Source organism: Muscardinus avellanarius (genome assembly GCF_963383645.1).
Source record: "Muscardinus avellanarius genome assembly, chromosome: 9".
Taxonomy (NCBI): Eukaryota; Metazoa; Chordata; class Mammalia; order Rodentia; family Gliridae; genus Muscardinus; species Muscardinus avellanarius.
Window position 1 is genome coordinate 11,064,792 of NC_137795.1, and position 22,943 is coordinate 11,087,734.

The 22,943-nt window shown below is 55.9% G+C and overlaps 2 protein-coding genes across 5 annotated transcripts; one reads left to right on the forward strand and one right to left on the reverse strand.

The window, feature by feature from the left end:
* Nucleotides 1–2,082: 2,082 nt before the first annotated feature.
* On the forward strand, nucleotides 2,083–13,838 carry DBNL (drebrin like; the record flags this gene model as incomplete). Of its 4 annotated transcripts, none has more annotated exons than XM_080701089.1 (13): nucleotides 2,083–2,165; nucleotides 5,936–5,991; nucleotides 7,943–8,055; nucleotides 8,822–8,896; nucleotides 10,504–10,650; nucleotides 11,289–11,366; nucleotides 11,574–11,725; nucleotides 11,810–11,867; nucleotides 12,125–12,200; nucleotides 12,545–12,640; nucleotides 12,741–12,853; nucleotides 13,129–13,234; nucleotides 13,699–13,838. In XM_080701089.1, the coding sequence occupies 13 exons, from the start codon at nucleotides 2,083–2,085 to the stop codon at nucleotides 13,836–13,838; spliced, it is 1,293 nt and encodes a 430-aa protein (XP_080557215.1). The 4 variants fall into 4 exon arrangements, with proteins under 4 accessions (XP_080557215.1, XP_080557213.1, XP_080557214.1 ...); XM_080701087.1 differs by having other exon boundaries at nucleotides 11,810–11,861; nucleotides 12,107–12,200; XM_080701088.1 differs by having other exon boundaries at nucleotides 11,813–11,861; nucleotides 12,107–12,200.
* A 1,544-nt stretch (nucleotides 13,839–15,382) lies between these two features.
* PGAM2 (phosphoglycerate mutase 2) lies at nucleotides 15,383–17,275 on the reverse strand (the record flags this gene model as incomplete). Its single annotated transcript, XM_080700929.1, has 3 exons — nucleotides 15,383–15,549; nucleotides 16,587–16,767; nucleotides 16,862–17,275. The coding sequence occupies 3 exons, from the start codon at nucleotides 17,273–17,275 to the stop codon at nucleotides 15,383–15,385; spliced, it is 762 nt and encodes a 253-aa protein (XP_080557055.1).
* Nucleotides 17,276–22,943: the final 5,668 nt, after the last annotated feature.

A 22,943-nucleotide genomic window follows, 5' to 3' on the forward strand; every position in this document is an offset into this window, starting at 1 on the left:
GTAATCCTGTACTTGGGAGGCTGAGGCAGGAGGATTGCAGATTTGAGGCCAATGCGTGGTAACTTAGCAAGACCCTGTTTCAAAATTGAAAAAAAAATTATTTAAAGGTTGGGGTGTAGCTGAGTGATGGAATGTCCCTCATTTCACTCCCTAAAACCACTAATAATAATAGTAATGTCATAATAATAGCTTACAACTCCCAAAAAAACATGATTTTTCTGGGTCTAGTCAAAATTTCCCTAAGCCTGCTCCGTCTGCTGAAGCTGGATAGTAGAGAAAGTAAATCACTCTGTGTGTATGTGTGTGTGTGTGTGTGTGTGTGTGTGTGTGTGTGTGTGTGTCTTTACTCACTCTCTGCAAGCCTGCAGAGGGCTTTGTACCTGCTAAACCCTCACACACCGTGATCCTCTGGTTTCAGCCTCCTGAATGCTGGGATTACAAGTGTGTACCACCACACCCGGCTTTTTTTTTTTTTTTTTTTTTTTTTTTGGTGGTACTGCAGGTGGAACCCAGGGGCATTCTACCTCCAGGCTATACTCCCAGACCTATTTTATACTTTATTTGGAAACAGGGGCTCACCGAGTTGCTGAGAACAAGTAGCCAAGGCTGGCTTCGAACCTGTGAGATCCTCCTGTCTCAGCCTCTCAAGTGCTGGGATTGCAAGCGTAAGCCACCACCACACCTGGCTGGTGGGGTTTTTTATTGTTTATTTTTTTATTTTAAAACCATGGGCATTCTACTTGTGAGCTACCACCCCCTGCTCGCTCTCTCTCTCTCTTTTTTTTTTTTTTTTTTTTTTTGGTGGCACTGGGGATGACCCAGGGGTATTCTACTTCTGAGCTACACTCCCAAGCCTTTTTTTTTTTTTTTTTTTACTACCTTCGAGCTATACACTCAGCCCTATTTTTTAGTCTTTTTCTTGTTGAAACGGGGTCTCACTGAGCTGCAAAGGGCCTCACTAAGTAGCTAAGGCTGCCTGTGAACCATGATTGTTCTGTCTCAGCCTCCCAAGTATTGGGATTACAAGTGTGCACCACCACGCCCAGCTCCCCCCAACCCTTTTTATTTTACTTTCTAAAAATTTTTGAAACAGGGTCTTCTAAGTTTCTCCGTTTCTCCCAGTTGCTGAGGCTGGCCTTAATTTACCTGCAATCCTCCTGTCTCAGCCTCCCAAGCACTGGGAGTACAGGTATGCACTACCACACTCAGCTATGACTCTTAAAGGCAACTGGGTGAAGGGTGAGTTTGGGAAGGTATGGGGGACGACCCCAGTCCTGTGATCACGAGGTTTGGGGTGGTCTGGTCATCTTCAGATCCTCAGGCTGATCATGTCATCCATTAACTGAACAATAAATAAGCTGGAAGTTATCCTAAATTATAGGTTTGTCAAGATATCATCTTTTCTTGTTAATAGTACACACTGCACAAGGTGTTTTTTTGTTTTTTGTTAGGATTTACAGATTTCCCCAGAATCTGGGAGAGACAGGCCTGGGAAAGTGAACTGGTTTGGGGAGTAAAGGTATGAGGAACTTTAGCACCACGTTTGGAACCAGGGGCATTTTACCTCCAAGCTACACCCCTAGCTCTATTTTTTATTATTTCGAAACAGGGTCTGAGTTGCAAAGGGCCTCACTAAGAAGCTGAAGCTGTCCTCGAACCCGAACCTCCTGTCTCAGCCTCCCAAATGCTGGGATTATAAGCGCGCGCCACCACGCCCGGCTGCCTATTCATTATTTTGTACATAGATCAAACTTTTGATGAAGGAATACGTTTGGAGGGAGGCTCGCGATTCTAATAACTCAAGAAGCGCATCAACTGAGACAAGAGCTGGAGCTGAACGAGCTCGTCGCTTCCAGAGCCCCTAGCCGGCTGGCCTGGGCCAGAGCACGCTGCGAGCCTCGGTGCGTGCCCGTACAGCCCAGACCTCGCAGTTCCTCGGGTTCCCACCGCCGGAGGCGGGGAGCCGCCACTTCCGCTTCCGGCCTCGGGGCGAGGCTGCCAGTCGTGGGGCGGGGCTTCCGGCAGGCGGGGAGGCCGGGCCGAAAGCTGCGGCGGCGGCGGCTGGGGACGGCGGGGCGGACCATGGCGGCGAACCTGAGCCGGAACGGGCCAGCGCTGCAGGAGGCCTACGGGCTGGTGGTCAACGAGAAGTCCCCGACAGACTGGTGGGCAGCGTGGCTAGCCGGGGCCGGGGGCGGGGGAGCGCCGCGGGTGGCGCGGGGCTCACCTGCCTCCTTCCCGGGAGGCGCCCCCGCCCCGCGCGCGAGCGGGGTGCAGCCCAGTTCCGGGGTGCCGGCGAGTCCAGCTCGCCCCCCGGCTTAGGGCTCGGCCTGGTGGCGCCAGGTTCTCTGCAGCCCTGGGACCTCCTTGCAGGAAGGGTCCGCCCGCGCTGCCCCCTCGGAGCGGAAGCCCGGGTTCTTCCAGGCCGAGCTCAGGGTGGGCATTGAGAGCGGTCGGACAGCCGGCCGGGAGCGCGCGTCAGGGCTTTGGGTCCCTGGTGCTCGGTGAACGTGCATTTCAGGGCTTCCGTTTCTTTCCTATGCCCAAGTCTTGCGATGAAGAATGAAATTCAGGATGCTGGCCATCTATTTGAAAAAAAAAAAGTCTTCCTTCCAGTGCTCCAGAACATTCTCTGGGAGGCTGGCCGTGTATAGGTTCCTTCATTCAGTTAGTAGAGTTTTTCAGTTCTGGGAGGCTAGATCTGCAGTTTCTGGGGAGCCCTGGGCAGCTGTCTGTAGTATGCATAGCTGTATGTAATTTTCTTTCACTTTCCCATTTACTTAAACTGGTTTCGCCGGCCACAGAAATATGCTAAGTATGGTAGAATAACCAACCTTAGGGACTAGAAATTGGACCTTGGGGTGGAGCCCTGTTGGACCACCCCACCTGTGCTCAGCACTGAGAGGCCCTTACACCGAGTCTGTCCCTTGTGTTGGGTCCTCAAGGGGTCTGTTTCCCTTGCCTGAGCGAGGCTCTGCTGCTGTGACCAGCCACCTCATCTTACTTTTCTGTACTTCCGTGGTGCCCCAGTCTTCTAAGGAACCATCTCTGGTTTGGCAGTGGTGCCTTACAGCCGTACAGCTGGCAGAACAGGCCTCCGTGTCTCTGGCTCTTCCTTGGGCTTCTTACCAGAGCTGTCCTGGTGCTGACCTGCCCCATGTACCCCCGTCCCTTCTAAAGATGCTGAGCCTCCTGTTCCGTCTCACCCTCTCCTCCGCCCAGACAGCCGTGCTGGTGCCACTCAGCCACACCCAAGTTCCTGCAGCACTGCAGGTTGGGCCAGTCAGCTGCCTGGCCCCTGGCCTTCACTCTGCTTGTCACAGCCATTTAGGCAGTTACTCAACAGAGACTGAGGCAGGTCCCCGCTCACTAGCTGAAAAAATAATCCGGACCACCTTACTTCTCTGCGCTAACTCTTCGGGGGCTTTGGGTTGCACCGTGAGTAAACCCAGCCTCTTGCCCAGACAGCTTCCCCTGCATGCCCTTGCTTCTGCTGGCCCTCTTGCTCACCGCACTGTGACCACACCTGCTCCTTGCTGCTCTGCCCTGCCTTTCTCTTCCTGTAACTCGCAAACTGGTTCCTCTTCAGAGCCCTTGCTATGGCTGTTTCCTTGGTCTGGAGCACATGACTTCCGTACCACCCTAGGTGGCTCCCAAGCCTTCACGACCCTTCTGAAGTTGCCTTCTCAGAGAGGCCGTCCTGGATTCCTAGCACCCTGGCTACAGTCACCTTTTCCTCTTCCCCAGCCATCGTCGTCATCGACGACAACGACTTCTTCTTCTTCTCCTTCTTCTCTTTCTCTCTCTCTTTTTGGTGGCACTAAAGATTGAACCCAGAGGCATTCAACCTCTGAGCTATACCCCCAGTCCAATTTTATTTATTTGGAGACAGAGTCTCACTAATTTGCGAAGGGCCTTGGTAAGTTTCTGAAGCTGGCTTTGAACCTGTGATCCTCCTGTCTCAGCCTCCCAAGTACTGGGATCACAAGCATGTGTCGCCACATCCAGCTCCCCAGTTTTACTTTCTTCAGACTCCAGAAGGCCTCATGGGCCTGCCTGTCACCTTTGTCTCTTCACCTGCAGGATAGGATGGGCCTGCCTCTGTTCCCGGTGCCTGGTGCAGAGTTGTGTGCTAGATGCTCAGATGAAGGATAGAGTGATAGGGAGTACTCGAGGAAGAAGAAGACATGGTCTGGCTTGGTAGGTCCAGCAGGTGGCATTGCACCAAGCCTCAAGGCCAGAGCCACAGCTTCATCTCTCCACGCCCCATCTTGACGTGACTTCTCTCATCTGGCTGTCTGGCTCACAGGTCGCTTCTTGTACCTACGTCACTCCCTGGCAGTATAGTAGCATTAGGTATGTGTCTTTTTCTCCTGTTAGAAGGTAGATTGCATGGGCAGAGCCTTTTAGGGACCGTTCGCAGCTGCACTCCTATCATCTGGAAGCAGTGTGTTTCCAGTGCATGTTATTTCAAAAGAATGATGAAATAATAAAATCCTTGACACCCAACACGTCCTTGCTTTACGCAGGCCAGTGCACCATGCATTTTCTTGTTGATCTGAAAAAAAGGGTGAAACTCCATTAAAAGTGGGAATGAGCCTTCCAACTGGGAAAATTTTTGACGGTGGTTTAAAATGGAGCCCAGGGTTGCCGGGCATGGTGGCAAGCACCTGTAATCCCAGTACTTGGAAGGCTGAGGCAGGAGGATCATAGGTTCAAGGCAGGCCTCAGCAACTGAGACCCTGCTTCAAATAAAATAAAAAGATGCAGCTCAGAGGTATAGTGCCCCTGAGTTCAATTGCCAGTATCACAACAATAAAAGCATAAATTGGAGCCCAGGGGAGAGGAGGATGAAGTTGGAGGGTAGGTGGCAGGCACCGAGCTTGGCCTTATCAGCTGCCAGATCCCTTGTTGGAAAAGCCAGACTGCCCTCCCTGCCCCCAGCAGCTGGGGCTTGTAGTCATTAAGAGGGATGGCTTTCCTTCACAGAGAGCTCCACCAGCTCCCAAATCTTCCTTCTTGTTTCTGAGCGCTTCCTTCGGTATTCTGATTTCTTCTGCCTGGTGCTATTGGCAAGGCCCTTCCCCTGGTGCCTCCATCTAGCCTGCCTCGAGCTGGGGAGGAGCTGGCGGGCCTCGCCTTGGCTTGCTCTCACAGAGCTCGGGACCTCCAGGCTGCGCCCGCCTGCACTGGCAGGAGAGGGAAGCCGTTGCTTGGTCGGTGCCAGCGGCTGCGCTCCACGCGCGCGATGGGCAACCTTGTGCAGAGCTGCCAGTCAGAGACCACCTGTGTCATCTTTGTCCTGGTCAGGGCTCAGATTGACTAAAATTTGCTCTGCTTCCTCACCATATGTTTATACGCCAAGTTCATAAAGTCGGGGCACACGTTTATCAGCCTCTCTCCTTTCCAGTCTTATGAATAATTGGCCTTAGCAAAGAAGAAAGGCGTAGCCCAGGGTCAGGCGTGGCGCTGAGACTCCTCTAGATGGAGGCTTGCCTGCGGTGCCCGTCTCTGAGAGGCTTAGCGGGTTGGCGGTCTCTTTGTGACTCCGTGTCGTGTGTTGCCCTGTGGTTTCTGATGCCCTGCACACATTCCATTGATGGTCCTGCTTGCTAGGAGAGTCAGAAGGTGTCTGGTACATCCTTCTTCCTGCTTCTCCTTCGAAGTGTTTTGGGTTCGGGACTATGTAGGTACCTTCTGTCTCTTTAAATCCATGTACCTGGTAGCCGGGTTTCTTACACACGTGTAGAAAGTCATACAACACCACCGCCAAGGCTTTCCTCTGAGTGGATGCGTGCCCTTCATCCCCAGTCCCCAGGCGAGAACCTGCCCGGCAGGTCAGGGCGGGTGGGGCGGGGCCTGCGCCGTGGTAGGTGTGGTCAGGGCAGGCCTTGCCCAGCTGCTGGCCGCTGAGCCTGCTTGTGTTTCCTTTCAGGGCACTCTTTACCTATGAGGGCAACAGCAATGATATTCGCGTGGCTGGCACAGGAGGTGAGTAAGAGCCTCGCTGGGCCTCCACACCACCCAGAGGTAGGGGCTCAGGTGTACAGAGGAGAGGGTTTAGATCCTGCTCCATCTTGGCTGCCATTTCAGCCATTGCAGCAGGAAGAAGGGGACTTGGGCGCACAGGTGTCTCCTGCTCAACTGCAGTGACCCTGCCTCCTGCAGACCTCCCCACACAGCTCCATTGAGGGGTTCCTTGACCCCCTGATGGGGACCTGGACTCCCTGGGAAGCAGAACTGGGCCGCTCTGGCAGGCTTTGGGTCTTCGACGTTTGTGACTAAAAGCATTCCTCCTCAGCTTTCTCCGCCTGGGCACAGTGCAGTGCCCCCTCTCTGGGGAAATAGCCAGGCTTCTCCAGTTCATGGGCAGCCTGTGTCCATGGGCAGATGCCAGTCTAGAGCTGCTGTGGGTGGAGAGCACAACAGACCTCTTCCTCCGCCCCACCCGGGCTGTGGGCAGGTGCACCCGGGCCCCACCCTCACTAGGGAGAGGCAGTGTTGCCCCAGATGACAGTGGGGGGCTGAGGGGTCTGCAGGAAGAGCTGGCTCCGGGCCACCTGTGGGCAGAGGCTGGCAAGTAGGCTGAGCCGGGTGGTAGGTAGGTGCTCACCACGGGCCCCCAGCTGGCGCCCTGGCCTCCCCCGGTTCCCAGTCCTTTGTCACGCAGTGAGTGCCTGGAACATGTGCTTTGTTCTGTCAAACAAGAGCAGTGTTAGTGCCTGTTGTTGGTAGAAAGCCCTTCCTCCTACACTGTTCTCCCTGATGCGGCCTCCTTCCAGAAGGATCGCCGCTGAATAGGGGTCTCATGTGGCAGGAGGCTCCGCATCAGCAGTCTGATCGCGCTGCTGACTCTGCGATGAGCGCAGCTTGTCGATGCCCCAGGTTCTGTGGCGCCTGAGGCTCGAGGGCCTGATCCGGCTCCTCCTCCTCCTGGCCTGGAGTGTTTGGGGCCTGACGTGTGGCCCATCCTCCCCTGCCTCAGGTGACGCCAGCCCTGGAGCCTGAGTGGCCATGGCTCACAGCAGGGAGCCCCGCCCTCCTGGGGCCGTGAGTGGGCTCAAGCAATAGTACAATTGAGGTAGCGATCATTTGGAAATCTGGTTGTTGGTCTCTAGTGGAAATAACATTTTTATTTCCAGAGTTACTTTTGGGTTTAGAAGAGTGGTATTTAAACTAATATGTGTTGCTGGGTATGGTGGCGCATGCCTATAATCCCAGAACTTGGGAGGCTGAGACAGGATTGTAGGTTCAGCCTCAGCAACTTAGTGAGGGCCTCAACAACTCAACAAGACCCTGTTTCAAAATAAAAAATAAAATAGGAGCCAGGCGTGGTGGCACACTCTTGTAATCTCAGCATTTGGGAAGCTGAGACATAGTTCACAGCCAGCCTCAGCTACTTAGTGAAGTCCTTTGCAACTCAGTGAGACCCTGTTTCAAAATAAAGAATAAAAAGTAGGGCTGGGGGTGTAGCTCGGAGGTAGAACACCCCTGGGTTCCATCTCCGTTACTGCAAAAAAATAAAATAGGGCTGGGGGTGTAGCTCGGAGGTAGAACACCCCTGGGTTCCATCTCCGTTACTGCAAAAAAAATAAAATAGGGCTGGGGATGTAGCTCAGAGGTAGAATGCCCCTGGGTTCATTCCCTAGGACCACACACGCGTGCGCGCGCGCACACACACACACACACACACACACACGTATGTGTAAAAAGGCCACCTGAGATACTTTGAGAAGTGCAGACTCCAGGCCTAATTTAGCTCTGCTAAATCATCTTTTGGGGGTAGGGCCCACAAGTCTAATTTTAAGCAGGGCTCCTAGTATGATCCTGAGGCAAGCGGGTGAGAAGCCTTGGTGTAGAGTGGCGTGGGTGCTTTTCCTGGTGGACCAGGCACTAGGATGGCCTGGGGTCTGGCCATCTCTGACCCTCCCTGTGACTGCAGAGGGTGGCCTGGAGGAGCTGGTGGAGGAGCTCAACAGCGGGAAAGTGATGTACGCCTTCTGCAGGGTGAAGGACCCCAACTCTGGCCTGCCCAAGTTTGTCCTCATCAATTGGGTACGTGCACTCGGTGGTCTGGTGTGACTGGGGAGAGCCCTTGTCTTCTTTCCTGCGTTGTTGGACTGTTTTGGGGACAGTGTTTTACTGGTATGACTTAGATCAACAGAACTCAGAACTGGTAAGGTAGCTGAGTAGTAGAGGATTGATTGTGGCCCAAAGAATAACTGGCCTTGTCGGGAGGATCTTAAGTTTAAGGCCAGCCTTGGTAACTTAGTAAAAGCCTGTCTCAAAATAAAAATTAAAAGGAGCTGGGAATATAGCTCAGTGGTAGAGTTCTTTCTTGCCTAATATATGTGAGGCTTTGGGTTCAATCTCCAGTACTGCCCCCCCAAAAAAAGAATAACTTGCCTTGATATACAGAATTCTTACAGCCCAGAATTATTGCTGAAAAGTGGAGTAAAAACAGCTATCGTAGGCGTTCCTGCCCCATCCCCGCTGGGTGGTCACTGATCGGAAAGCCAGGGGTGACTCGAGCCTGGGCGCTCAGGGACAGGCTCAGCAGAGCAGAACCTGTCAGTGAGACCAAGCAAGCTCAGGACACGCCCTCACCACGGGAGCCGGCAGCCGTCCTTCCCAGACAGTGCCCCTGAGCTCCTTGGAGGTGTGAGGCCAGCGCCATCTGTGTGACGCGCAGTTGGGAGGTTGGCATCTGCTTTGGGGCACGGGGTCTCTTTGGAAAGGCAGGGAAGCCGCTGTCCCTGGGGCACATAGGGGGATGGCTTTGGAGGAGGCCTGGGTCATGCTGAGTGTGCTTGTGTTGCAGACGGGCGAGGGCGTGAATGATGTGCGGAAAGGAGCCTGCGCCAACCATGTTAGCACCATGGCCAACTTCCTGAAGGTGAGGCTCAGCCAGTCCTGCTACCTCTTAAGGGTCTCCCAGGCTCGAACAGCCCAGGTTCCTGGGAATAGGTCAGCCAGGCTTGGAGCTGGAGTCAGGAGCGTGCCCATGGCTGATGCTCTGCCAAGGGTGTGAGCAGAGGCTGCCCCTCTCTGGACCAGCAGGTGTGCAGGAGGCAGGGATGTGGTCTCCACAGGGCAGGATGAGGTCCATGCTGGAGCCAACTGGGCCCTTGGTTCTGTTTTATTTACAGTCACTTTAAGCTACTGAGCAGCAGCAGGGTCTGGAGGGAGGAAAATTTTTTTGTGTGTGTGGAACTGGGGGTGGAACCCAGAGGCTTTCTACCTCCGGGCTACACTCCCAGCCCTATTTTATATTTTATTTTTGAAACAGGGTCTCACTAAGTTGCTGAGAGCCTCACTAACCAGCTGAGGCTGGCTTTAAACCTGCGCGATCCTCCTGTCTCAGCCTCCCAAGCGCGGGGATTACAAGCGTGCGCCACCACGCCCAGCTTAGGAAAAGGTTTTGTTTGTGCCCATCACCCTGACAAGAATCCTTTTGATATATACTTTCCAGTTCATTTCTGCAAGTATTCATGTTAGTTGTCCCATGGTGGAACCTTTTTTCAGTTTCAAAAGCATTTATTTTTTTTATTCATTCTTTTTTTTTTTTTTTTGTGGTACTGTGGATTGAACCCAGGGGCATTGTACCACTGAGCTACACCCCCAGCCCGATTTGATTTTGTTTTTTTGTTTTTTTTGTTTTTTTTTTTTTTTTTTTTTTTTTTTTGGTGGTACTGGGGTGGAACCCAGAGGCCTCCTACCTCCGGGCTATACTCCCAGACCTATTTTCTATTTTATTTGGAAACAGGGTCTCACTAAGTTGCTGAGAGCCTCACTAAGTAGCTGAGGCTGGCTTCGAACCCATGTGATCCTCCTGTCTCAGCCTCCCAAGAGCAGGGATTACAAGCGTGCGCCACCACGCCCGGCCTTGATTTTGTATTTTGAAACCTGGGTCTCACTGAGTTGCTGAGTGTCTTATTACTTGCTGAGGCTGTCCTCAAACCTGTGATCCTCCTGTCTCAGTCTCTCGACTACTGGGATTACAGTATGCGCCACCACACCGGCGCAAAAGCATTGTATACTGAGAACCTTTGTCATTCCCTTGTGAGGTGACTGTGTCTTTGCTCCTAGCCCTGAGCCTTGATTTCTGGTTCTGCAGACACATCTTCTGATGTGCCTCCATGTTCCTCCAAGTGGCTGAAAGAGGCTTTAGGAGTATTTGCTTTATGGTTATGGATGAGGTTGTGGGTCTGCTTATCAGGAAGAAATCAGTGGCTCACTTTTTGTAGAAAATGTGCTTGTTTCTGGGTGGCCTTTAGGTTAGTTTTCATTGACTAGAAGGAAGTCGTTTCACGCAGCGTATGCCTGGGTGTCTCCTGAGCTGAGCACAGACTGTACCGCACAGGGAGGTAGTGCCTCAGTTTCCAAATCCAGACAGGCGCCACACTGTCTCCTGACACTCGTCCCGTGTGCAGTGGTGGCCTCGGCTACAGAGACAGACAGGAGTTTGGCAGAGCTTGTCTTCTAAGTGTTGTTCCTGCACAGGGGGCGCACGTGACCATCAACGCCCGGGCGGAGGAGGACGTGGAGCCGGAGTGCATCATGCAGAAGGTGGCCAAGGCCTCTGGGGCCAACTACAGCTTCCACCGGGAGAGCAGCCGCTTCCAGGACACAGGCCCACAGGCCCCCGTGGTGAGTGCCGCCTGCCCGCCGCCAGGGTCACGTGCGTCCTGGCCTTTAGGTGGCTGGGCCCTCCTGGCATGTGTGGACAGTAACCCTCCCTGGTAGTTGGACCAGCCATTCTAGCGCCTCTGTGTGGGGCCAGCTCTGTGTGAGGGGGTGGAGGCTCTTAGGAAGGCACAGCCCCAGGGCCGCAGTGCAGAATGACCTCAGTGGCCCTGCAGGGGTTGCTGTGGAGGACACTCGGGTGCCCACCACAGGTCAGGGGGAGACACCTGCGGGCTCCGGGAGTTCCTGTGGGTTCTGTGGTGCCAGTCAGTGACTGAGGGCTGGCCCTGGCTGCACAATGCCTCTGCCCCACCTAACCCCCAGGAGTCTGCACACAGGCTGCCTACCTGGGGCCCCATCCACCGGGGCCAGGTGGCGTCAGAGGCACCTCCGGTGTTCTTGGGATTGGCTTCCCTGCTGGCAGCTTCTTGGGCCCCTTTCTGGAGCCGGGTATCATCCCCTCGAGGCTGGTGGGCCAGGCTCCGCTGTGCCTGCACGTCCAGTCCCGGTAGCACTCCCCTGCTCTGGCGAGCCTCAGCGCCCTCCCTGTCCTTGCCTCTGTGCTGGGGCCAGGTCTCTAGCATGAGCTCTGTTCTCCATAGGGCTCTGTGTACCAGAAGACTAATGCCATATCTGAGATCAAGAGGGTTGGGAAAGACAGCTTCTGGGCCAAAGCCGAGGTAGGTGCCAGGGGTGGGCGCACACACAACCATCCTCACGGGCATCACAGATGCTGACGGGCATGTCCTGAGCATTTATCTGACCGCTGTAGATGGTCAACCAAGATGAGATGGAAGGCAGTGAGCAGGGGCGTCACGTCCTGCAGCACCCGTCCTGGGTGTGGGGGCCACGGGGCAGCCTGGGCTGAGTGGGAAGCCCCCTTGCAGAAGGAGGAGGAGAACCGCCGGCTGGAGGAGAAGAGGCGGGCAGAGGAGGAGCAGCGGCGGCTGGAGCAGGAGCGCCGGGAGCGGGAGCTGCAGGAGGCGGCCCGCCGGGAGCAGCGCTACCAGGAGCAGCACAACGAGGCTGGCCCTGCGAGGTGAGCCGCCTGTGTGAGGTGCGGGTGCTCTCAGCCCCTGGGAGGCAGGAAGGCTCAGCTCTCCCCCGCTTCGGCCCTTCCCAGCAGGACCCATGAAGAGCAGCAGGAAGGGGCTTCGAGGCACAGAGAGGAGCTGGTGAGCGTGCGGCCTTTGCTCTCGCAGGGCCATCGCATGTCACAGCCCCTGACCTGGGGCGCAGCAGGGGTGCCGGCGGGAGGAAAGCTGGGGCAAAAGCTCCTGGTTGGACAGCTGCCTAGTCCTGGGAGAGGCCCTCGTCCCCTGGCTCCACACCCCAGAGCCTGAGGGCCACCCCTTGGGGCGGGGCACAGCCAGGCGAGCAGCTTCTCTTTCTTACTTACTGGGTCAACATGTGTCCCCAGGCGTCTGCGGGTCAGTGGGCTGCACACTCGCGCGAGGTGTTCAAGCAGAAGGAGCGGGCCATGTCTACCACCTCTGTCTCCAGCCCTCAGCCAGGTGGGACCTCCCTCTGCGTCTGGCCCCCAGCACGGCAAGGTGGGCAGGGAGGCCTTCAAGGCTAGTGGTGAGTGGTGAGGGGCGACTAGGGACCAGGGAGTCCAGAGGCTGGCCTGGGGCCCAGGTGCCCCTCCTGCTCCTGAGCTCACTGGGCTGCTCACCACTCTGGCCCCCAGAGGCCAGCAGGACTGTGCTGCCCCACAGCCTGTCACACAGTGCACCCTGGGGTCTGTGCGCCTGCGCTACTTGGCCAGCCCTGGGCCTGCCCCAGGCACACCAGGGCAGGTGTCTAGACACCAGGTGGTATTTCTCAAGTATTGAGTGGGATTTGCTGGGGTTTGCAGGCAAGCTGAGGAGCCCCTTCCTGCAGAAACAGCTCACCCAACCAGAGACCTCCTTTGGCAGAGAGCCAGCTCCCTCCATCTCAAGGCCAAGGGCAGGCAAGGCTCTTGTCACCCCGTGGTTCCCCGGGAGGGGAGGATGGTGGAGGAGTGGGGCTGTGGGAAGGAGAGGGGTCGAAATCTGCTCTGTCCTTTGCAGATATGTGTGAGGAGCCAGCTCCCAGCACGCCTCCGAGCCTGGTGCAGACAGAAGAGGAAGCCTTATACGAAGTGCCCCCGGAGCAGGAGACGCTCTACGACGACCCCCTCCTGGTGAGTCCCCTGCAGCAGGGGCCTTTGAAGCTGAAGCTCTGTGGGCTCATCAGCTGGGAGCAGCCATGCACTGTGGGTTGTGTGGCCAGTGGCCTGGGGTTGAATGCTGGGGAGGACGGCACTGTGCAGTCCAGGGGTGGCGGGCTTTGCACATGGTCCCCCGCCTTCTGTGTCCTGGGAGACGGCTCTGTAAGGATGGCGGCGGCCCTAGCCCAAGCTGCTTGCCCTCCGCCTGGTGAGCCTGAGCAGGTGACGTCCTTTCTTCTGCCTGGCAGGTGCAGCAGCCAGGCGCTGGCCCCGAGCACAGTGACCACTACATGCAGGGCCAGGGCCTCAGTGGGCAAGGGCTATGTGCCCGTGCCCTGTACGACTACCAGGCAGGTAGGTGCCCTGCCACGGGCTGCCCCAGGCCTCCCACAGGCCCCACAGTCGACAGGGGTGCATGAGCACCTGGGCTCTGGGGATGGCACCAGGTGCCCTTAGGAAGGGGGGTGAGTTTGGAGGGGAGCCTCCCTGGAGTTTGCTGTGGATATCTTCTCTAATGTCCTGGGAGTTAGCTGCTCACCACCCACTGGCCGGAACCCACTTGCCACCCTTGTAGAGCCACCATGCCTGACCAGAGAGGCAGGCCAGGCCTAGACCCTGGCTCCCCAGGCACCCTGAGGGGAGGCCTGGGGAGGGGCCTTTGCAGGAGTGCTCTGTGAGAAGTTTGGCACTGGGGTGGTACTGCCCCTGCCGGCTGCGTGGCAGTGGGGCTTCCAAGGGGTGCAGGACTGCCCTGGGCGCTCGTGCCGGAGGGGCTGCGGGCAGGCCTCTGACACAGCACCTGGGCTTGCCTCCTGCAGCCGATGACACGGAGATCTCCTTTGACCCCGAGAACCTCATTACGGGCATCGAGGTGATCGACGAAGGCTGGTGGCGTGGCTACGGGCCCGACGGCCACTTTGGCATGTTCCCGGCCAACTACGTGGAGCTCATTGAGTGAGGCAGGCGGAGGCCTGTCTTTCCCTCCTGCCCAGATGTGGCCTCTTGATTGCTGGAAGAGGAGGCCCACAGTCAGTGTGTGGTACTCTCCAAGGCAGACTCCTTGTGAGGACGGGACGTCAGGGCTCCCTTTGGCCTGGGTGGCTCAGCACGTCACCCCGGTGCAGCAATAACCCAGTGATCCCCGAACACGCTTCTCCTTCCACCTATCAGGCCCACCAGCCCGGCCCTCGCCCCAGTGGGACGCTGAGCCAAGCCCCCACGAGAGCGGCCACTGCCGAGGGGGTCTCTGAGCAGCCCTGGAAACCCCCTTCTGCATTTGCCTTCTTCCTTTCTGGCTTCTAGGGGTGGTGGCTACAGCTATCTAGAATGGCCCTGGGGTCAGTGAACGTAGAGAATCGCCTTTAGCAGACTTCTTGCCCACAGTCACAGTGGACCACAGCAGGCCTCGGCAGGGCGTGTCTTACTGGGCCTGCCCAGCCCCTCCAGCCCCGTTCCCGTGTCCGGGCTGTGGAACATGGGAATAGGATGCCCTCGCTCCCATCTCTGGATATGTGAAAAATCAAAGACGCGACGTGTCCTGCCTGCTGTGTGGCTCACTGTCTGCGCCCCCATGTTGGCTTTGGGGAAAGGAACACGGTGACTACGCCTGCTGTCTCTGTTTCTGTCCCAGCCCATCTGTGTATTTGAAAAACAATCCGAGAACCGCAGTTGGGTCCACAGGGTCCCAGCACCGCTCTGCCCTGCTGCCTGCCCCTCCCACGCGAGCCCCCCCAAGGGGTCTGCAGCTGCTTCGTGCCTGTGTGCACCCACATGTGCGCGTGCATACACGTGCACACCCACCTCAGACCCCTGTGGCCCGTTAGCCACTAGAAGAGGCATAAATAGGCAGTGACTAAGCCAGAGCTGCCTACTTTGTTTCCACAGGGAAAGGCCCAGGCTCTGCGGCTTCCTGCCCCAGGAGCCTCTCCCTGTGGCGCCGCACACCTGGAGAGAAGCACCTAGCACCTATGGTGTCTGGGAACTGGGTCCTCCTGTGCCTGGGCAGTGCCAGGTGGATATCCTCAACCCACTGGTGGCCCAGGGTGAAGGCTGCACAAGGAAGTGGCCAGAGCCCACACTCAGAACCCCTGTTCTGCTTAGGCCTACCCTGCTGGGCTGTTGGAGGCTGCGAGGCCTGTGTGCTTATCTGTCCTCCCTCCGAGGTGAGGCTCGGGGCGGCAGAGGACTAACTACTTTTCTCCAAAGGAAACCTGCTGGAAGCATTGCCCTGGCTGCAGACCTTGCTTCCCATGGGCTGGGAGGGCTGTCACCTTGGCTCTTTCTGAAAGCTGGAGAGTCGCTGCACAGGCGTTTGGAGTGCAGGTTCCTGGAATGGAGACGGCCCTTGCTCAGCCCGAGTGCCAGGCCTGGACCTGGTTATGTGGGCTTTGGGGACAGCTGCCCCTCACCCCAGTCCCTGGGGTTCCCACAGCTGACCCTGGCGTGCCTGCCACGGTGAACTCCAGGCCGTGTGCATAGGTGGCTTTATTGCCCACACCACCCTCATTTAGCCTTGCCCTGGGCAGCCACGGCTTCCATGGCCTTCCGCACCGTCTCCTCGTCTCCCAGGAACCTCATGGGCTTGGTGGGCTTCAGCGCCTGGTCCAGCTCATACACGATGGGGATCCCCGTGGGCAGGTTCAGCTCCATGATGGCCTGGTCTGACATCCCTGGACCGGAAGAACAGCATCTTTAGCCTCAGTCCTCAGCCCATCACCCAGCAGGGGCAGACCTTGGCTCAGTCGCTCAGCGCTCATCCTCCCCTTGGGAAGACAAAAGCTGCCTTGTGGCGCAGTGTTGCCTGCAGCCGCCTCGGCCCAGTGTGAACCAGCCGAATTGAAGTTGAAGTTGAAGGTTGTTCTAGAAGGGCTGGGCCTCTGAGTAGAGGAACTGGTGGAAACCCGACCCTGCCTGCTTCTACAGCCCCCACCAGGAATAGCAGTTGAACCGCTGGTATTGGGAGGACCTGAGAACATTCCCTGGGGAGTGGGGGCACCCCCTCGCCCACTACTGCCTTGCCCCTGCTGGGGTGCTTCTCCCATAGCAGGTCTGGGGCTGTGTGGAGCCCCAGAAGGAAGGGGCAGATGTGCCCTCCCCACTCTGGCCCCAGCAGGCTTAAAGGTCAGTCAGAGGCTAATTTAATCCTAATGTCAAAGACCAAATGGAGAGTTGGAGGCCTCCCCTTGTCCCTGTGGCTCCTAAGCCCCATTTGTCAGCCTTCTACAAGCCCAGGGCCTCAGCCACTCCTCACCTCTGCACCACCCTTTGGCTGAGAGCTGTGGGAAGAGGGATCTAAGAGCAGCGCCCTGCATGGCTGAGCTCCGGGCAGTATGCAGAAGGACCCCAGCAATGGCAGCAGACCAGGATTTGGAGCTGAGTCCTGGCCCTTCCTTTTCCTCGCTAGAGTTCTTTGGGCAAGACACTACCCTCCGGGCTCCCCAGAAAGGTTGGTCTCCTGGGGAAGGCCCCACCCTCTGGGCCTGCTGCAGCCTCCGGCCGGAAGCACACTTCACATGGCTTGGAGCACACCGCAGTGAAACCCCAGCTTCAGGGCTGGTTGGGGGTTCCTCAGCCCTCAGTTCACGTTTGAACCCCCCACATCTGCTGAGCTGCTGAGTCCGGCTGTGGGGACTATGGAAGGAGAGGCAGGGCTCCTGCGCGCCCACCTCAGCCCGCAGCCCTCCCTCCCGCTGAGCCCGGGCCTCACCTTCCAGGTGCTTCACGATGCCCCGGAGGCTGTTCCCATGGGCCGCAATGAGCACTCTCTTGCCAGCCTTGATCTGGGGCGCGATCTCATCATTCCAGAAGGGCAGGGCCCGGGCGATGGTGTCCTTGAGGCTCTCACAGGTGGGCAGTTCTCCTTGCTTCAGGCCTGCGTACCGGCGTTCCTGTCGGGACACGGGGACACTGCTGCTCCCTCCCTAGACGGACGCCCCGGCCCAAGCCCCGGCCCTGGCCTCCCGGGCCCTCCGAGCAGCCCACCTTGCTGATGGAGGTGTAGTAGGGGTGCTTCTCATCCATGGGGGGTGGCGGGATGTCGAAGGAACGCCTCCAGATCTTCACCTGCTCCTCCCCGTGCTTGGCGGCCGTCTCCGCCTTGTTGAGGCCCGTGAGGCCCCCGTAGTGCCGCTCATTGAGGCGCCAGGTACGGACCACGGGCAGCCACATCTGGTCCGTGCCGTCCAGGATGGTCCAGAGCGTGCGGATGGCCCGCTTCAGCACCGACGTGTAGCAGATGTCGAACTCCATCTTGGCGTCCTTGATGGCGCTGGCCCCCCGCTTGGCCTCCTCAGCCCCCTTCTCACTGAGCTCTGCGTCAAACCAGCCACAGAAACGGTTCTCCTGGTTCCATGTGCTCTCGCCATGGCGGACCATCACAAGGCGGTGGGTGGGCATGGTGGCAAGAGACGCGGGGGCTCTGGGCAGGGACAGCGCCTCTCTGCACCCCTTTATAACGGTCTGTCCCCAGCCCCCACACCAGCCAACTGCCAGTCAGCATTCCAAGCGGGACGGGCGGCAGCAGGTGGCCAGTAGTGGCAGAGCTGCTGGGGGTGGGAGTGTGGGCCGAGTTGCTGGATTTAAAAATAGCCTGGCACAACCCCCAGCCCCTGCCTGGCTCAGGTGACAGGTCTATAACCACCCGGGGCTCCTGGCCGGCTGGGGCTGCTGAGCAGAGCTGGGGTGAAGGGCAGACATCAGGCCTGGGGAGGCGAAGGCTGGCAGGACAAGGGGCCTCCTGGGGGGAGCCTCTCTGGAGCCAGCCCTTCCCTGCTCAAGGAGAGGCACAGACATGTCCCATCCCTTCCGGTCACTTGTGCTGGGATGGGCCCCAGGGCCTGTGTGTGCTGGGCAAGCACTCTACCACTGCCCCAGACCCCTTCCTGGTCACTCTGAACATAGGCAAGACCCTTCTCAGGGAAAATTTGGCCCAGTGTCAAGGGGAGCCAAGGGTGTGTGTGTCCACGCGTGTAGGCCTGTGTTAAGTACCTGTGTTGTCTGCAGCACATATGTCTGCTATGTGCACATGTCCCTAGTGTACACGTGGGGTGTGTACACACATGTGTATGTATGCATATGTATCTGTTGCCAAAAGGACCCCACCCAGTGGCTTTGCTCTGCTCAATCCAGTGAAGTTACATACAGTGGCCGCCTTCCTCAGGTGTCCTGAGCCCTCCCCTGCCTGTGACTGGGGTGGGGGGACTCTCAGTGGACAGAGAGTGGAGCCAGGGAGCGGGTACAGGACATAGCATTGGGAAAATGTCTGGCCTTGTGGGAAATGGCACCAGGCAGCAGTGGGGGCCGAGGCCCCGGCCAGTCTGGTTTCCAGAGGCACCAGAAGAGTAAGGGGCCTCTTCTCTGGGTCCCTTTCTGAGGCCTTGTACTCATTTAACCTTTCCCCAAGCTGAAACCACCCTGGGAAAGAAAGTGGAATTCCCACCACCCAGGGGCCCCCACCTTCTTGGGATAGGACCCCGGCACCAGTACCCGCTACGGGGTCCTTGCTCGGCATAGCAGGAGCCCCTGGGCTAGGCAGAGGCAGCAAAGACAGCAGAAGGTTGAGTCCAGGCCCAGGACTTCTGCATTCAGGTTTGGGGGCCACGGGCCACAGGTGGGGGCAGCAGTGGCCCTGCCCTCACCCTGACATGCTTCTGGTGACCTGGGAAGCCCTCCATGCACCTCCCTCCATCCTGCGGGGGGCTCAGCGCCCCAAGGCTGGCCCAGGAGCCCTAACAGCAGAGTTGGGAGAACGTCCCACGGGCTGGGGACACCCCTAAGACTAGCAGCACCGTTCCCAGCAGTACTACGGGCAGCCTTGTTGCTCTGTACCTTTTTTTCCCCCCAGTACTGGGGAGGGAACCCAGGGGCATTCTACCTCTGAGCTATACCCCCAGCCTGATTATTATTTTTTCTGAAACAGGGTCTCACTGAGTTGCAAAGGGCCTCACTAAGTAGTAGCTGAGGCTGTCCTTGAACCGCGATCCTCCTGTCGCAGCCTCCGAATGTTGGGATTACAAGCGTGTGCCACCACGCCCGGCTCTCTGTATCTCTCTGGACGAGCCTCCCTCCGTCACGGCCTTACTTTTTCCCTTGACCACACTAGGAGTTGACTCACTCACTGGCCCACAGGACACCAGCGGCGACCAGCCTGACAAGCTGGCTGCAGACAGCACCAGCTGCTGTGAAGGAAGGGCTTGGTAGGATGGGGAGGGAGGGAGGGGCGGGTGCAAGGAGGAGATAGTCCCTCCGAGGGGACATTTGGGTGAACTGGCAGATGGCAGAGGACTCAGCTGCGGTGAGCCCTAAGGGGTGGCTCTCCAGGCTGCGGAGCCAGAGTGAACGGGGACAACCAGTAAGGATGGTGGCAGAGGTGCTTTCTTGTCCTGACACAAGGTCTCTCCTGAGAATTTGCAGCTGTCTGAGCGGCAGCCACTGGCCCTGCAGGATCAGCAGGCAGCTGAGACAGAGAGGGCAGCGTGGGATGACTTCATCCCTCTGACCAGTGTTCAAGCAAGGTGTTCTCAGTGGTGGAGGAGCCCGCCTGGACAGGCAGCTCACCAGGAGGTCAACATGCAAACCCACCTCTGCCCATCCTTTCCAGAAGCCCTGCTGCTCTGAAGGCACCATCTCCCCAAGCCAAGCTGCTCACTCTGGTGTCCCAACGGACGTTCTTGGTCCTGTCCCCTGTCCAGACTGCACAGAGAGGCCCAGGACTCTTGTGCTCACTGGGACAGTGTCCAGTCTCCCCCTCTCTTTGGCGGGACTGTGTTAGCTTCTGCCCCTCTTCTGAGAGCAGAAGCCCACTCCATCGCACCGACCTCCCTCTGCCCTAGGCTGCCCCATGCACCAGTGAGCCCAGGGTGCAGAGCTGCTTCTCCCCCACAGCATGCTTCCCTGGGGCAGGTGCGGGCCTTGCCTGGGACCCTCAGGCTGCTCCAGTCCTGCAGTTCCCTCACCGTAGCATTGAAGGAGAGCCTAGCCAAGCTCCTGAGGCTGTCATCAGGCCGGGATGGGACAAGGGACAATACAAATTAAAATATGAGTAAGTTAAACACTGCTTTCATAGGCTCGGCATGGTGGTTCACACCTGTGATCCCAGTGACCCTGGAGGCTGAGATATGAGGATTGCAAATTCAAGGCTAGCCTAGGAAACTTAGCAAGACCCTCTCTCAAAAGATAAAAATTGCTGTGGAGTTGGGCTGGTAGTGGACACTTGTAATACCAGTACTTGGGAGGCTGAGTCAGGAGGATTGCACAGGTTCAAAGCCAGCCTCAGATACTTAGTGAGGCTCTCAGCAACTTAGTGAGACCCTGTTTCCAAATAAAATATAAAATAGGTCTGGGAGTATAGCCTGGAGGTAGAAAGCCCAGTACCACACACACACACAAAAAAAACTGGGGATGAGCCAGGTATCCCAGTACTTGGAAGGCTGAGATAAAAGGATTGCAGGTTCAAGGCCAGCCTCAGAAACTTAACAAGACCTTGTTTCAAGATAAAAAGTAAAAGGGGTTAGGGGTGTAGTTTGGAGGTAAAATACCTCTGGGTTCAATCCTCTACCAAAAGGAAGAGGAGGAGGAGGAGGAACAACAAAACTTTTCTGCTTCTTTCTGGCTTTCGTGGTTCATGGTGAAAACTCTGGTCTTTGGTTTTGTTTGTAGTATTGGGAATTGAACCCAGGGGCATTCTACCTCTGCTCAGCTACACCCCTAGCCCTATTTTATTTTTCATTTTGAAACAGGGTCTCACCAAATTGCTGAGAGCCTAGCTAAGTTGCTGAGGCTGTCCTCAAGCCTGTGATAATTCTGTCTCATCCTTCCAAGTACTGGGATTACAAGTGTGCACCACCACGCCTGGTCTTTTAAAATTTATTTTTATGCGGTACTGGAGATTGAACCCAGAGGCATTCTACCTCTGAGCTACACCTCCGCCTTATTTTTTATTCTTTTTGTTTGTTTGTTTTTTTGCAGGTCTGAGGATGGGACCCAGGGGCATTTGACCTCTGAGCTATACCCCTTGCTCTATTTATTCTTTATTTTGAAACAGGGTCTCACTAAATTGTGGAGGGCCTAAGTAGCTGAGGCTATCCATGAACTGCGATCCTCCAGTCTCAGCCTCCTAAATGCTGAGATTACAAGCATGCACCACCATGCCCAGCTATTTTTTATGTTTTATTTTGAAACAGGGTCTCACTAAATTGCAGAGGGTCTCACTAAGTAGCTGAGACTGGCCAAGAACCTTCAATCCTCCCGTCTCCGCCTCCAAAGTACTGGGATTACAAGCGTGAGCCACCATGCCTGGCTTTTTATGGTCTTTTAAAGAGTTGTTCCAGCCGTGCATGGTGGCGCATGCTTGTAATCTCCGTGCTTGGGAGGTAGAAACAGGAGGATCGCACAGGTTTGAAGCCAGCCGCGCTGGCTTAAGAGACCCTGTTTCCAAATAAAAATATAAAATAGGTCTGGGAGTGTAGCCCGAAGGTAGAAGGGTTTCCAGGAACCCCAGTACCACCAAAAAAAAAAAAGTTGTTTCAACCAGATGTGGTGGCTCACACTTCTAATTTTAATACTTGGGAGGCTGAGACAGGAGGATTTCAGGTTTGTAGCCAACCTCAGCAACTTAGCAAGGCCTTCTGTAACTTAGTGAGATCCTGGTTCAAAATGAAAAATAAAACAGGGAAGGGAGTGTATCACAATAGCAGAATGCCTCTGGGTTCAATCACCAGTAACACACACACACACACACACACACACACACACGCGCGCGTTCTGATACAGAAAATGCATCGTTTTTCTTGGGCTAATTTTTTCGGTCTTTAGTTTTCAGGAGTTTTATTATAAAGTGTCTGGGCTTTAGTTTTTGTTATTGTTTATTAATTTAAAATAATATTGTAAGAAAAAAAATTGCGAATACTCTCCAAATCAATCCACAGACTCAATGCAGTCCCTACCGAAGTACCAGGTGGCTTCTTTGCATAAATTGACAAGCTAAACTTGGGAATAGCCAAAAGATTTTAAAAGAAGGGAGCTGGAGGGCGCACACTTCCCACTTTCTCAAGTTTTGTACAGACTACAGTAATCGAGACAGTGCGGTCGCCATCACACACACGGAGACATCAGGGGAGGAGAACTGGGCGTGGAAAACCCTCCACGGGCCGTGATTCTCGACAAGGGGAGAGGAATCATCTCCCTACAGTGGCGCCAGGGAGCTGACGTCCACGTGCAAAACAGCCAATTTGAACCCTGCTGCGTACCGCTACATATGAATTCAAAATGGACCAGTAACCTAAATGTGAGGGTAAAAACTATAAAACTCTTAGAAGAAAACAGGAGGAAGACTTCATGACTGAGCTACAACACAGCCCTATTCTTTTTATTTTATTTTATTTTTGGTGGTACTAGGGTACCTGGAAGCCCTTCTACCTCTGGGTTACGCTCCCAGACCTATTTGTTTTTTTATTTTTATTTGGAAACAGGGTCTCCCAAGCCAGCACAGCTGGCTTCGAACCTGCGCGATCCTCCTGTCTCTGCCTCCCAAGCATGGGGATTACAAGTGTGTGCCACCACGCGGCGCCCTATTCTATTTTTTATTTTGAGACAGGGTCTCACTAAGTTACTGAGGGTCTTCTACTGGGGCTGAGGCTGTCCTTTAACCTGCGATCCTCCTGTTTCAGCCTCCCTAGTACTAGGATTACAGATGTGCACTACCACACTTGGCTAATAGTTTCTTATATGTGGTACTACTTTTAATAACTGTGTGTGTGTGTGTGTCTGTGTGTGTGTGTATGATGGTGCTGTGGATGGAACCTAGGGGCACTCTACCTCCAAGCTACACCCCCAGCCCTATCTTTTATTCTTTATTTTTGAAACCAGGTCTCACTAAGTAGCTGAGGCTGTCTGCGAACCACGATCCTCCAGTCTCAGCCTCCCAAATGCTGGATTACAAGTGTGTGCCACCACATCTGGCTTTTTATTTTTTATTTTGAAACAGTAATCTCAAGAAGTTACTGAAAGTCTTGCTAAGTTGCTGTGGTTGCTATAGCTAGACTCCAACCTGTGATCTTCCTGTCTC